This window comes from Phragmites australis, chromosome 14 (genome assembly GCF_958298935.1).
Source record: "Phragmites australis chromosome 14, lpPhrAust1.1, whole genome shotgun sequence".
Taxonomy (NCBI): Eukaryota; Viridiplantae; Streptophyta; class Magnoliopsida; order Poales; family Poaceae; genus Phragmites; species Phragmites australis.
In genome coordinates, this window is record NC_084934.1 from 30,071,918 (window position 1) to 30,087,913 (window position 15,996).

The window sequence follows — 15,996 nt, forward strand, 5'->3', positions numbered from 1 at the left end:
ATCGAGGTTGTGAGTAGTCCTTGTTCATTGCTGGCTTAAGGTCAAGTTGCTCGAATAAGCTATTTCTCGTGTGAGAATTGAATACTTGATAGAGAAGCGGTTTGAAGCTTGAACTCACCTCAATGTGGATTAGAGGTGATCGGCAAGTCACCACGACCACGAGAAAAAAATCTCTTGTGTCATCTTTGAGCAATTTACCTTATCATTTACTTTTATGCAATTTACTTTGCATGCCACTGTAGGTTTGCAAACCTCAATTTAGGTCTTAGTTGTTCTTTATATTACCCTAGTGATCCCTAGTTTATTTTTGAAAGTTTTCTTAATCACTTAACAATTAGTTTTAAAACCGCTTATTCACCCCCTCTAGTCAGTATCCTTGATCCTACAACAGCTCACCTCTACGAGCAGCAGCATCGGCGAGAACACAAGCCATCACCCTCAACGACGGGGACTTGGATTCATGGCAGCGAGGACGAATTGCACGATGACCCAAGTTGTTATGATTCGGGGAGAAAATCCACCAGCTACCCCGAAGCCAAAACCAACCCGTCTCTTCAAATCGATTCGACTAATAGAGTAGTGGGGGACTCAGATTTGGTTGAGGTAGATGCGACGCCGATTTGGGGAACGACTCGGTCTGGGGCAGTGGCGTGAAGGGGAAAAGAGAGCGGCTATCACTCATGTCCTCCCGCAGACCAAATCTGGGAGGGCGGGGAGGGAAGAAAAGATCGGTGAGGCGTCGCCACTCTGTCCTGTCTTAGGCTAGTCAGGGTGGTGGTGGGTGCGCAGGGCGGAGCGGCATTTGGGAGATGGCGAAGAGGAGGCACTCGCTAAAGATGAGGTAAATTCACTGGTGGTCCTCGAACTTGTCCTAATGTGTCATTTAGGTTCACAAACTCTAAAAATGCATTTCTAGACTATTAATGTTGTCAAACCGTGTCAATCAGGTCCATATTAGCTCCAAAGGGGTTTTGATGCTTACGTGACATGTCACGTGGTGCCTATCAAAGACGAGTGATGTGGCATGCCACGTGATGCCTGCATGACAAAGGTGGTACCAAAAATTAGAAAAAATCTGAAAAATAGAAAAAAATCTAGAAAAATAGAAAAAATCAAGAAAAAAAATCTGAAAATAGAAAAAATCAAGAAAATGAAGAAAAAAAAAATCAGATTTTTTAAAATAAAATAATAGAAAACTAAAAAATAATTAGAAAAAATTAGAAAAATATTATGATGCATGAATATGTCACTAGACAAATGCAACACGTTCTATTCTATAACATATTTTACTTTTATGAATGAATTAGAATAGGAAGGACCAACAAGTGAGTCTATTGCTAATAGACAATATAGCGTAATATGTCGCTAGATCACATACAACGAATGAGTCTATTTTACTCTAAACAGAACAAGAATGAGAAAGTAATTCGTTAACTGTGGCCACTAGTTACGCATAAAGGAAAGATGAGTGAAGAAAATAGGATTTTTTTTTACGGTGGTCCATACTACATAGACGTGAGAGATAATATAAACTTAATTCGTCGATCTACGTAGTTGGATATTTTGTTAGTTGTGATAATTTTGTTAAAATTATCCACCATACCATTTAGAGTTACTTCAGTAATTTATCTGTTTGTCGAAAATAGCCCAACACAATCATGCGCCGTCTCTCTTTGCTCGCGCTCCTACCGCCCTCTCACCCCTAGCCGTGCCGCTTCCTCTCCCTATTCTAGCATAGACTGCTGGTTAGCATGTAAGACGTGTTGTCTGTGGTCTAGTGATATATTACGTTACAGTGCATGTTAGCAATAGATTCACTTGCTGGTCCTTCTTATTCTAATTTATTCCTAAAAGTAAAATGTGTTATATAATAGAACGTGTTGCACGTGGTCTTTTGACATATTCATGCGTCCTGATGTTTTTCTTTTTTAATTTTTTTTTCTATTACTTTTGATTTTTTTTCTGATTTTTTCCTTGATTTTTTTCTATTTTTCTGATTTTTTTAGTTTTTCTTATTTTCCATGATTTTTCTTTATTTTTTCTAAATTTTTCTGTACCGCTTTTGCCACGCAGGCATAACGTGACATGTCGGTGTTAAAACCACTTTAAATCAGTATGAACCTGATTAAACTAATTTGACAATATTAATGATTAAAAATATATTTTCAGAGTTTATAAACCTAAATAACATTCCAGTTTAAGTTCGACGACAGCAGCATTTACCTCTCCAAAGATTGAAGAATCATGAGAACAGCTCATTTCTGTTTCAGCCAGCTTTTCTGACACTCTTTTTACAGGTAGTGGTGAGAAAAAGTCCAGTCAAATTCGGAGTAGTTGAAAAGTGAATCATTTTCAACTCGTGGTTACTGACTACAGGTCTACAGCAGTTCAACTAGGCGGCAAGAGAGTAAAGGAGTGAGGCTATGATGGCCAGTATCAATGGACACATTTTTATTTTATTTTGCATATCTTTGCCTTTTATCTCCCCTGGGTAAGGTAACCTTATTATTTAAAAGATAATGATTCAAGAAATAAAAAGGTTCTTAAAAACAGAGCAATTCTTTATATGCTATCGCTAAAAGTCATAAATATCGGATATGCGATCGTGAGTGGGTCCGACATTTGCAATCCTATTGCAGGAGCAAGAGTGTCTTTTGATACCCCTTTACACGCGCGGGGAACCGCGCAAACAGTGCAGATGTATGTAAAGACAATCTTGTAGCTAAAAAGAAGTGCAAGGGAGAAGAAAGACTCGTATGTTTCATCACCATCCACTGGGCAAGGAAAAAGATAGATCCTACATACATGCAACAAAAGTGGATTAGTGTTTAATAGTGCTTCCGAAGCAAAGTGTGCATTTCACTCCTTATTAAGTTCACTACAGAGTACAGAAATTTATTAACTCGCCATCATATGTCGGTTAAGAACTCCTGTTGCATTCTTGGATCATCTCTCTCCAGCTTCTCATTGCAGGCGACGAAAGGACCAATTGGGCCAGGTCAAGGAGGCCCAGGAGAGTTGCAAAGATTTGACATGAAAATAGATGGCAATGAACATGAGTGTTAACTACCAGAGATTTCCTGTTGGACACCAGCAGACTATGGGCCTAGGAGATACCCAAAAGCGACAGCTCACCTATCATTAGACCGTGCTAGAACGGGGAAGCCATTTTTAAGTTGTAAGTTGTAACAGGATGCAGTTGCCAACTTCCCCAAGTCCGACTTCTGGATGCTTCATGATCAAGTTTTCAGCCAAGTTAGGGTCAGTTTAGCAGAGATCTCTGATCAGCTCACATACTAAAATTAGTAGTAACTCTACAAAACAGCAATTTACAGTTTTTAGTTTATGGAGTGATTTTTTAAAAATAAACTAAATACTTGAAGCTGAAAAAACCAATCCCTAATTCATTTCCCACGTAGAATCATTTTCTCTATAGAATTTATCCTAAAGAATCACTAGAGAATTATTTTCAATCACAAAATTACTTTCCTTAGAGAATCACTTTCTCAAAAAAAATTAGATTAAAAGAACTCTACCAAACATGCACTTAGAAGTCCTGAAAACAATACAATGCCTGGGCTTTTCTTTGTCACTGCATAGGAACGATGATAGAATGAAGAGTTAAGAACAAACAGTTTCTTGATAGAAGCACTGTCCTAGATATCATGTTGCGAATGCTATTCATAAATTTGAGTAGTATTGAAATGAAGTAGCTCGGAAAAGAGAGAGCCACCAAACAGTTCCGCCGACAAAATTCTATAAGTAGCAAGTTCCACGATGAAATGTTTTGCAGGCCATCTTGCTAATAATTACCCAGAAACCAAAAGGATACAAAAGAAAGCAACTTCCAACAGGACGGCCTATGGTATCAAATGTATGTAGAGCAAGTAGAGTGCCGTCAGGATCCTGAAGAGATCGTTTGGTTTCCAAGTTACCTAATAACTTTGAGACATGACTTGGCAGAAAGGCAAACAGATAGTATAACAAAATGACTAGCTTATGTCAGACTGAATCAAACTTGTAAATTGAGACTGAGGTATAAATCCAAGCCATCTTGTAACTCGTAACTTAACTCTGAAGAACGTAAACCAGACTAAAAAACTCAGGTGTATATGTGATGCTATGCGCAAGCATGAATACAGAAAATTATGGTACAAATCAGGCCTCTGATAAGGAAGAATGTACAAAATTAGCTTCGGCTTTATACAAACTAAAAATCAGTATGAGAAAATGTATCTCTGGTAAGCAATGCAGAAATTGATCTTGCATTTATACTTGGAACATAATATCTTACAAATAAATTTCTTATTTGCACTTGGCTGAGTAAATTTTAATCAAATGTGAATACAACTGAACCTCAAGTAACATTACAACAATATAGACAATACAGTATAGGTTGAGTACTCTCCAAAAGGCTAGAAGAAGCCATTCATATGGTTAGAATCACCACCCTGCAGGTTACAGATGGTAATTGATTTGTTACACAAAGATAAAGATGGGTAATTGACTGTTGAACATGTAAAAGCCAATCACTAAATGTGATCCACACTACTTAAGTTGCAAAATCTAGCCAAGTCTTAAACAAAGCATATCAATAAATGAATGTAACACTCAGCACAAAAGGAGTAAAAGTATGTCAAATGACAAAATCTTGTATACAGACTTGGTCCAAGCAAAAACATTCCACTGAAATTGCCAATTTAAACCAAGTTAACCTTACTTGTTTCCCACCATCACAGACAGAAAACCCAGATATGTTAAAAGCAAAGAAACAATCATCCAGCTAGAAGTATTAATATTTCAAAACATTTCTGTATGTTTTGCATAATTGCATTAGCAAGTTAAGTGTCCAACAATATGCTCATCCTACAAACGAGATATGTAAATAATAATTGCCAGGAACACATTATCAAGTTAAAAAGAACAAACAGGTGCCAGCTATACCTAAAACAAGACACATGGTAATTCCATCCGGTTAGATGGAGAAAATGAAAAGTTCCAGTCAAAAACATTTGAGTAAAAGTGTAAAACAGGGCACACAATTGACTCAACAAGGAATATTGGTGAGAAATGTCTACACAGCTCACACAATAGAGATCAGAACATTTTGATCTATTACATTTCTAAAACGAAACGATTTGCCCTAAACAATTTATCAATCCAAGAAAAGCAAAATGGCTGACCCCACCAATATGTCACCCATCAATTACAAAGGAAAAAAATGGAAAGCATATGATGGTACATCCAATAGCACATGGGAGCAATGGGCTAGTCGCAGAAAACATAGTAGTATAGGGCATTGCATCCTGATCTATATTTACAGGAACAATAAATTTTGGACAACATGCACATAGTTGTGCGTATTGATTTAATTATCAGATGACAATATTCAGAAAGCACATTCCAGTTGCTCTGCCAATTCAAACATTCTCATCGCCATGAGACTGCTCATAAATCCGTGTTTTTTGAGGATAGAACGGAGACAGAAATAAGCTTGACACGTCCCAGCTTTGACCAGATGCCTGTGTATGCTGCAACTCAAAGCGATGAATGAATTATTATATTTATAGCCATTCTCCAAGCAATCGGTTAACGATTCCATCAAATCAAGTCTTCAGTGAGTCTCAAGAAATGGGGAAAAGGTCCAAAAGGTATCAACCTTCCAATCTGTTACTACAGAATGACTTATATAGCTACAACAAATAGATCAAACTCTTGAAACATTTGTCCAAAAGTAAAATTAGATGTGAAATTCGAACAATATGCATAGCAGAGCAAGTATATGAAGTTATCTAACTTACATTCCATAGTCAGGAGACACCCCTTCTGTGCAGGCCTGATAGTATCCCAAATTCAGCAACCAAGAAGGCCTATACAGTTCAAGTTGATCATAAGGTATGTGCACATAGGGCTGTATCTCGTATGAGTGCCTCCAACTCTCCAAATTATCGACGTCATTTTGGTTGGCACATGTTGAGAAGTTCTACACAAGGATCAAGATAAAATTTAATTAAGAATCGTGAGAACTGATAAACGTAAAACATGTTACTGTGTGACATATGTGATATCTGCTCATGAGCTTGAACTGAACAAGTAAATGTATATTGTGGATTTATGCAGATAATCCAGGAAACTGTGTTCCAGAACACCAAAATGAAAACAAAATAATCGGGTTGTCAGATAACAAACCTCGTAGTACTCCAACTTGTGAAAAGAAACAATTTCTGGAGGCTCAACATGAATATGTAGTGGTTGTTCACCAAAATGCTGATTGTAGCTAAGAATAGGTTGAGATAAATCTTATTGTCTGCATCATAAGACAAAAACTCCTGCGTGTAATATTTAAATGGTTACTAGTACAAAGCCCGTGCGTTGCAACGGTTCTCAAATGTTACACCCAATAATATTTATTGTTTTCCATGTAATGTGAATCAACTAATAAAAAGGTGACGATTATCATAGCATATTGACTAATATAACATTGTTTAATACTCCGGAATGTTAAATATTTCAATGGCGAGCAAGAATGACGAATTCCAGACATAATTTACCTTCTGCACAGATCAACTTCATTTTAGCTTCATACTATCTTGTGAATAATGGCGTTTTGGACTTCATCCTCACCACCATCCCCTGCTTCTCCCTGGTATCATCACCTTTCACCTACTCTCTGGCAAGGCTCAGCAAAGCCTCCTTACAAGATCCCTCACAGTCTTCATCAGCTTCCATACATATAGCGTGTAGCCATGTACGGACAAGTACGCACACGCTCAATTTTTCTCCCAGATCATATTGTGATTGGTCGCATTATGGGCTTAATTCGCATCACCTGCCGGCATCTCTCCTTAATGCCATCCTCAATGGACTGGCCTAGCTCTGCCGGCAAGGGCTCCTCAATTGCATCCTTCACCAGCTTGTAAGTGTGCTCCCTAGGAAGATGCCAACTTTCAGCCATCTCAATCAAGAACCTCCTCACCTCGCCAACCCTACCACTCTCGCATAAGGAGTGGATAACAGGGGTGTACGTGCTTGATGAAGCGACCCCTGCCCCCTCGCAACCATTTCCCTCATCCACTCTGCAGCCTTGTCCACATCGTTCACCACACTGTAGTATCTCACGAACGAATTGTATGTCACCCGGTTTGGTGTGCAGCCCTTCCTCAGCATTTCATCAAACACCTCAAGCGCACGCTCCACACGGTACGTCTTGCACAGGCCGTTGATCAAGCAGTTGTAGGTCACGACGTCCGGCTCGAGCCCTTTTCTCCCCCATCCTCCGGAACAGACTCCCGGCCTCGTAGATCCTCCGCCACTTTCCAGGAGATGAGCACCGTTTACGTGTAGGGATCGGGCGCGCAGCGCGCGCCGGAGCGCTACACCTGAACCTAGCCTCCCTGAATCACCCGTTCTGGCACAGTGTGGCGATCAAGGTGTGTTGTAGCACTGCGCGTCGGGGGCGCAGCGGAGCTGGCGCATGCGGTGGAATGCGGCGAGCGCGCGGCGCGTGAGTCCCTCCTCGCCGAGAGCGCGGATGACGTCGGTGAGCGCGGCGGTGGAGACGAGCGGGGCGTGCGCGCGGAGGCGGAAGAGCGCCGGGAGCGAGCAGGGCCTCGGAGAGCGGGACGGGCTGGGGGTAGGAATGGGACCAGGAGAGGAAGGCGAGAGGGTGAGGGCGGCGCTGGAGGAGCGAAGCGAGCAGCTGCGGCTAAACCTGCTAATGGGCTGAAAACCGGCCCAAACCTCAGCCCACCACTCCCCCTCCCAAATTCGGCCCAAACCAAACCAGCTGCACAAACCCAAACCAAACCACACCATATGTCTCAAACCGGTTCCAAATCATTTCGAACTCTTTTCCTAGATATATGGTTTCTATTCTACACAATTGTACTTTAGCGTGACCAAAAAAAATTCACGTGGTAAGGCGCAGGAGCACGACACTACCATGTTTACCTTGGTCACGTCATATTTATTGGTGTGATCAAGTTGTGAGTCACATTATATACTTTAGTGTGATAAAAATAACTACTTTCTAAAAATTTAATATCTCATATGCTGTTTTTAAAATATTGATTTAAAAAGAGTTAAAATAAAAAAATCTCGTTTCTCGGTGGATCGGTAGTGGGGGTGCGCTGGGATCCTCTGCTGTGATATCAAAGGAACCACTTTCGGGGTATTGACCGTGGTTTTTTTTTGACACACGATCAACTAGATAGAAACAAAGTATGGTGTATCAGTCCAAAAAATTCAGAAATAACGAATCATAAATTAAATCGCGTACTAACTGAAAACATCTAGCTCCCAAGCATAAATAATGTTTTTGTTTACTTTGGCACTTCTTCCGCTTTTTCCTTAAAAAGACAAGACAAATCACGTTGGGTAGAACAAATATGCGCGTGGCCATTTAAGATGGTCTTGTTAGACTATACTGGCATGCAGATTGCCTTAACTCGTTCAGTGACAGATAAATCAAACAATGTAATTGACAAGCAAAATTAAAGTATCAAAGCAGTTACGCATAATTGAGCTAAAGCGCCCATTGTAACTAGGCCACATTCTTATTGATCACTCATGTGTGATAAGTACCCGATACTGAGATTCCTCCCCACTGTAGACCTCCTGGTAGCTCTGATTAGGAAACCAAGTAGTTTCATCCGAAACACCATGAAGACTGTAGGGGTGTTCATAAGGCCGATCATCTGAAGGCTGTGCATATGCATACGTCTCCTCTTCTGCGTCATCATCTGAAGTGGGAGCGAGCGAGAAGTGGGAGGCCACGACGAAAGCCTGGCCCTCATCTGATCTGATCGGATGTTATCACGGAGTGTGGACTGAGAAAAGGAAAAACCCAAGACCTGAACAGAAGGCAACTGCACCTGATTGATTAGCTGCCGAAAATTCCTTCAGCGTGCAAAAAGATGTGTGAAATGTTTATGCACGGGGTCAACCAGTTGAAGTTTTCGTACCAATTTTTAGGAATAGGGATGGCAATAGGTGGTGATTTTGCCTGGTTAACAGATCTATGGGTTTTTAATAGAGTAACTAGATAGATTGACGCGTTTATGTCGAGCTCTTTTTTTTTCACAGAGTATGATAAAAAAAAACTAAAAATATAGATTCATCATTTTTTTATATCTTAATATTTATTTATAAATTTATAAATATTTAACATATTTATTTAATTATGAGAAAAACAGTTGTGCTTTCATACATGCACATAATTTTAACATGTAGACGACAGTAATACAAACATAACTAAATTTGTTTCATATTTTTTTGAGCCCTAGATATTTTCCTATATATTTTAAATTATTTCAACCGATTTATCAATATAACTATTATTCCTTTCGCTATTTTTCTAAAATCTAAAAAAATTATATGTACATATATACTGTCGGTGTATCAGGAACCGAGGATCCCCGAATCCCGAGGTCAGGCCAGTCATCCGTCACATGACGTCATCCCGCGGAGTCTCTCCCGCAAGGTGAGAAAGATCGAGTCTTGGGAGAGGGCGCTCGGGGCCACAGTCGGTGGGCCCCGAGTACCCCAGTTCCTCGATGATCCACGAAATCTAAGTACTGGGAAAAAAGTGCTCGGGAAGGTGTACGGTGACCCCCGAGCACCCTAGTCCCCCGACGACCAGAAGAGCTAAGTACCGGGAGAAACGTGCCCGGGGCCGCCGGCGATGGCCCCTGGGCACCCAAGTATCCCGAAGACCCACCGAAGGAAGTTTCGGGACAGAGTGCTCGAGGCTGCGTGCAGCAGCCCCCGAGCATTCGGTTCCCCGATGATCCGTACAAGTGTGCCCGGGAGAGAGTGCTCGGGGAGGTGAACAGTACCTCGAGCACTCGGTTCCCCGAGGACAAGAAAGGGCATTCTCGGGAGAGAGTGCTCGGGGAGATGAACAGTACCCCCGAGCACTCGGTACCCCGACGACCCAGAAAGCCCCCTGGCAGTGGCCCCCGAGGGGCCCACCGATGAGGTGTCAGCCAGTCAAAGGCCCGATGCCGCATTTAAAGAGCGTACGTGGTCTGTCACATCCAACTGCTCCCACCGCGCTCAGCGTCAGTTCCTGTCACGTTCTGACAGAGAGGCGTGGGTTATTAATTGCACGGGTCCCGTCCCGTGCCATCCGGCCCATCTCGGGATAACGTCGTAAGGGCCGAGGCGTTCCGTCTGCCGCGTTGCTGTGGCAGGGGAACAAGACAGGATGGGCAAGCCGGGCCGCTCTGCGGCTGCCCGGTGGGCCCTCTTCACGGCGCCTGTTGCCAGTGCATTTATGGTGATGGATGACTGGACGTGGGGCGCATTTTTCACCCCCGGTTACTTCGCACAGAGGCTATGATGACGCCCTTTCCATTTATGGTATCTTGGAACTCGTACCCTCCCTCCCATTTGGGGCACGCTACTGCCGACTGGTATTTAAAGACACCGGCAGCACGGACAAAGACAGGCTCTGAAGTGAATCAATCGCTCACAAGCAAAGACAAATTTTTAAAGCTTTGAAACCTCTGAGCAAACTAAGCAGAGAAGAGAAAAGAAGAACAAGGAGCCTCTGGCTCTAAGATAGACAAACATTCTTGTAACCAGCAACATCTTTGAGGGACTTCCTCAGGTCATTTATAGTATCTATACAGGAGTAGGGTGTTACGCCCCCGTGTGGTCCGAACCTGCCTAAATTCCGGTGCATTTACTTTTTTTTTTCACTAGGTCATTCCACCACCACCGGCCGTTGCATTCATTCCCATTTATTTCTGAGGCGAACATATTCAGGATCATCCCTCCGGCCGAATCTCTAAAAAATGGTTTCTCGAGATCCCTGCGACTGGAGTTAATCCTCCGACATATACATGTATACACACATAAATACATATACACACAAATACATATATACACATACACATATATGTATATATATAGATACACATATATATCTATAACCTCTAAATTGCTTTAATTCTTAACCCTTTATTATATGTAATATATTACCAGATTTAATTTTTAATCCTTTAATATATGTACTAGTAATAGATTACCAGATTTAATTCTGGTCATGCACGGTCGCAGAGTGCGGTGGGGGTGGCCTGCCAAACTCTGACGCGAGCGATCCCAGGGTCGAGGTCAAACTTTGCCGCGTCTTCATCCCCCTCCGCCCCGCCCCGCGCCACGACGCAGTCGCAGCACCAACGAGACGCGGAGCCCTGGATCCCGCGGAGCAGGAGGCGGCCAAGCCGTCGCCCCCGCCCGCCGGCCGCATCCGCTACCGCACACCCTCGTCCCCTGACCTCCTCCTCCCCACCGACGCCAGGATGCGCCGCCACTCCGCGCTGCCAGCCGGGCGCCCGGAGACGCTCGCCGACCGCGTCCACCGCTACCGCGGCGTGCTGCTCGTCCTCCTCGCGCCGCTCGCGCTCGTCTCCCTCGTCCTCCTGCTCATGCCGCGCTCGCCCGCCGCGTCCGTCGGCGGGAGGAGGACGGGGCCCATGAGCGGCGCCGCGGGGGCTAAGAGGTACGCCGTCATATTCGACGCCGGGAGCTCCGGGAGCCGCGTCCACGTCTTCTGCTTCGACGCCAACCTGGATCTGGTCCACATTGGCAGCGAGATCGAGCTCTTCGTGCAGGTAAACTAACCAGCGATCCGTTCACCCATTGGATCTGGATCTGGTTCATATCTCGTGATCTCAAGTTCTCCCCTTTTGCATGCAGAAAAAACCGGGACTTAGTGCGTTTGCCAACAACCCCCGGGAGGCTGCCGATTCGCTCGTTTCTCTCCTTGATGACGCCAAACGAGTGGTTCCCGCGGAATTGCGCGACCAAACGCCTGTCCGAGTCGGGGTAAGTGTGGACAGTAGATTTTGTAATTGGTGCTTGATGATGTTCTAAGCTTCCTATTCCATACGCAGGCCACCGCGGGGCTGAGAAATTTGGGATTAGAAAAGTCCGAGCAGATCTTGCAAGCGGTAAATGTTTCTCCTATTACTTTTCTAGCAATGCCATTGTTGTCCTCATCGGAGAACATAGTGTGCTCTTCCAATGAGTTTTGTATTGTTTGATCACCATGATTGTAATATTCTATTGGCTCAATTTGACTGCTCCTGAATCCACGATTGGTGCAGGTTAGGGATCTTCTTCGTGAAAAGAGTTCCTTTAAAACCCAGCCTGATTGGGTTACAGTTCTTGATGGATCGCAGGAAGGTGCATACGAGTGGGTATGATGCTGGCCTTATTTATCCATTGCTGATTCTTAGAAATGTTTGGCAATGTTCAATGTAGCTAAGGCTCTAGATTGATGTGATTAGCTAGTGTACCTGCACTTGTCTTTTGGAGAAAAGTGCCTCAGCGGGCAATCTTTCTGTCAGTCATTTTGAGAACTGATATCTATCAGGTTGCAGCCTAAATTATTATATAAGTGAGAGCTCAAATCAATGTAGATGCATAAAAAGTTAATTAGTTGTTGTAATTCATCAAAGTCCAATACACTAAGGCGAGCAGATGTGGTAGAGGTTTTGGTCTCTCCTGATCAAACATTCCGATTATCCATATGACTTGAGAGTGTTTAGGAATTACTCACGGGTTGTACAAGAGTGTTCAGGTGTTGCTCACGAATTGTGCTTCTATATTCAGATTTTAGTCCGGGAACAACTAACAAATATCACTCTTCTGAGTCGTTTCTTTTCTTATAGGTTACTATCAATTATCTGTTGGGAAATTTGGGAAAGACTTACGCAGACACAGTTGGAGTGGTCGATCTTGGTGGTGGATCTGTCCAAATGGCATACGCTATCCCAGAGAAGGATGCAGAAAAGGCTCCTAAACCATCTGATGGTGAAGATTCATACGTGAAAAAACTCTTCCTCAAAGGAACCACATACTATCTTTATGTTCATAGGTTAGTGTTACAAAATTACTGAGCTTTCCAGGGTTGCTACTGTTTTAAAAAATCTTCCTATTTATGAACCTCGTATGTGGTAATTTAAGGCATAATAACAGAAATCAATCTTCAGAAACCTGTTTAAGCACCTGATGGTGGTCCAGTCCTGCAAATCCCTTGTTTCTGCCTATTTGGATTCATAGGTCATATTTCACCGAAAAGCAGGAAAGTGTCGTAGTTCTGTAAGTAGCAGCTTAAGGGAATCTTATGTAATGAAAAAAAAAATACAGAAATAATGCAACACTTATGGCTAGAGCAACCTTAAGGGCGTACTTACGACCTTATGTGTAAAAATGCAACCTAAAAAGTAGTATTATTAGTGTTGTTTCAAGGCATAAAGTCATGCACTGGTGCTCTGTATGCTTTTTGGTGGGCATCTCTTGGAAATGACATCAAATGATTATACCTGTACAAAACATCGTAAATATGACTGCAAACATTTCTTGTTTTTGCAGTTATTTGCATTATGGGTTGCTGGCTGCTAGAGCAGAGGTCTTAAAGGCTGGCAATAGCAATGGTTACAGCAACTGTATGTTAGAGGGATATCAAGGTATGGTTGCTTACTTCTACCCTATTCTCTCCTATCATGTATTTCCTCTTTGTGTATTACAAATTTACAATCTTAAAATAGATTCCTGCCATTGAAGTTATTTTTTCCTTATTTCTCTTATTAAAAAGAAGAATGATGAACTTTGTCAAATTCTTCAATATTTTGTTCATGAAAGGGATAATTTCTTATTGTGGAACAAAGTCAGTTTACAAAAGGATGTTTCCCTCAAATTCACTTGTTATTATTCTCTAGGATACGAGCCATGCCTATCTTGTCAATTTCTTTGATGATCTTATTGACAAGCAATATCAGTTAGAAGTTGTTATAATGCTGCTTACAACTACGCTCATAGACGCATAACAAATATATGGGCAGATAAGTGATTATGACTCCAGTTGGATATGCAATTTTAACTTTCTATATAACATACCATGTGCCATAACTTTGCTATGCCTGATCATCTGTGATATTTTGCTGACTGCTCATTGCAGTCTTTGATTTTATCTGTGATATTTTGCTGACTGCTCATGGTAGTCTTTGATTTTAACTGTGTTATGATTGCAGGGCAATACAAATATGGCAAGGATACATTTGAAGCATCAGCTTCACCTTCTGGTGCTAGTTATTCAAAATGCAAGGATGATGCTGTGAAGGCTCTTAAAGTTGATGAAGCATGCACCCACATGAAATGTTCTTTTGGTGGCATTTGGAATGGTGGTGGTGGTTCTGGACAGAAGAATCTCTTTGTAGCATCGTTTTTCTTTGATAGGGCTGCTGAGGTAAGGTTATGCAGCAACTGATAACATCTGAAGACAATTCAACTTGTTTGCTAGTACTTGTTTTATCACTATACATTTCTAACCATTTTCTGGTGTCTGCTCAGGCTGGATTTGTAAACCCCAAGGCAGCTGTTGCTAAGGTTAAACCCTCAGACTTTGAACAAGCTGCTCAGCGTGCTTGTAAGTTAAGCGTGAAGGACGCCGAAGCTACCTACCCTGGTGTCCAAAAGGATAACATTCCATATATCTGCATGGATCTCGTTTATCAGTACACATTACTTGTGGATGGATTCGGTATGACTCGATAAAAGGAAAATAATCAGATTAGCATAGATATTCTAAGTACGTTTCTCATTTCTTTTGCTTTGGTTCTTGCAGGCGTTGATCCAAACCATGAGATGACATTGGTAAAGAAGGTCCCTTACAGTGACGCATACGTCGAAGCAGCATGGCCGCTTGGCAGTGCCATCGAGGTTGCATCTTCATCATAGGCAGAAAGCAGTTTAGCAGAGAACATCACAAGGCGTTGTCATCATGAAGTTTTGGGTTGAGAGGTTTTCACTTGATCGATGCTGCGCTTGCCGAATCCACCATTTTGTTACTAAGTTCATTCATCCTCCTATACGATAGCTTTACGCACAAGGGAAGTCTCGGTTTGTACTTCGTTCCAGCGGCCCTTGTAAGGCTTATTTTTTGTACTAATGGAAGTAAGATGAGAGCCTCTATCATTCTTTTTGACCTCTACAAGAGTGCAAGGATGTGCATAAATACATTATTCGCTCCCTGAAAATGCATAGATGTATTGTCGATTGACTGAAAAAGACTGGCGTCAGTAATTAAATGGAGTCGAGGGTTTGACCTTTGGATCTATAAAAATGTCTTGCTGTGGCTGAGATGGCTTCTCCAGAATAAGCTGTATTCGTTGTCTTGAAGAAGTGCTGGTTGCCTTTTTCATGGTTGCTCTGGAAAGAGGCAAAGAGCTTGATCTGCTGTTTGTTGTGCCTGTGTACTTCCGCTCCGGCTGCGGCAATGCAGGCTCGGCCGGCGGTGCAGCTGCCTCTCGCGCCTGCCGTGAAGCGCAACCAGCACGTAGCCCGGCACCGTACGTACGCGCAGAGGATTCGTAACCTACACTTGCTTGGCTCATTGGCTGGGCAGATGGCGCGTCGGCGGCGCAGCGGTATCATTACCCCTTTTATGCATGTCGCACCCCCGAATCGTGATCATTTTGGGACGTCTTTTCAGGTCAAAGATCGAAGAAAAAACGATGTACGAAAGGAATCCTATCGTTACACCATAATGGCCCGGGGCGAGTGGTGTTTTATTTTGCTTTTGATGGTTCTCCATCCTCAGAATTTATCTATATCTAGTAAATTTTTAATAATTAATTATCAAATTCTCATCACTTTCGCTACCCGATGCTAAGAACAAACCGCTTGTGCATCCATCTCTCCCATGCCTCTCTTCCCCTCCTCAAAATCCAACAGAACTGTATCCATTAGAAATACTCCTTTGGAGTGATATAAAACTACTATATCTATGTACCCTAGTTTTTTAAAAAAAAATCGGAGCATATCTCTATCCCTAAGAAGTGAATTCCTAGACGCATGAAAACTAAATATAAATAATCAGGATATCTCGTAAACATGTAAGTTTATCTCCAAAAATAAGAAGAAATAACTCCAGAGGCCGTACGACGCGACTCCCTATATATACGGAGTCAGAGGATCCTATGAAAA

The 15,996-nt window shown here is 42.4% G+C and overlaps 1 protein-coding gene and 2 pseudogenes across 1 annotated transcript; 1 reads left to right on the top strand and 2 right to left on the bottom strand.

Annotated features, from left to right (window-relative positions):
- Positions 1 to 4,283: 4,283 nt before the first annotated feature.
- Positions 4,284 to 6,630, bottom strand: LOC133890419 (uncharacterized; annotated as a pseudogene).
- Positions 6,318 to 11,254, bottom strand: LOC133890420 (pentatricopeptide repeat-containing protein At1g77405-like; annotated as a pseudogene).
- Positions 11,071 to 15,147, top strand: LOC133890879 (probable apyrase 2). Its single transcript, XM_062331500.1, has 9 exons — positions 11,071 to 11,618; positions 11,704 to 11,832; positions 11,901 to 11,957; positions 12,114 to 12,206; positions 12,681 to 12,886; positions 13,384 to 13,478; positions 14,043 to 14,257; positions 14,362 to 14,551; positions 14,636 to 15,147. The coding sequence occupies exons 1-9, from the start codon at positions 11,307 to 11,309 to the stop codon at positions 14,746 to 14,748; spliced, it is 1,410 nt and encodes a 469-aa protein (XP_062187484.1). The 5' UTR covers positions 11,071 to 11,306; the 3' UTR covers positions 14,749 to 15,147.
- The last annotated feature ends 849 nt before the right edge of the window (positions 15,148 to 15,996 follow it).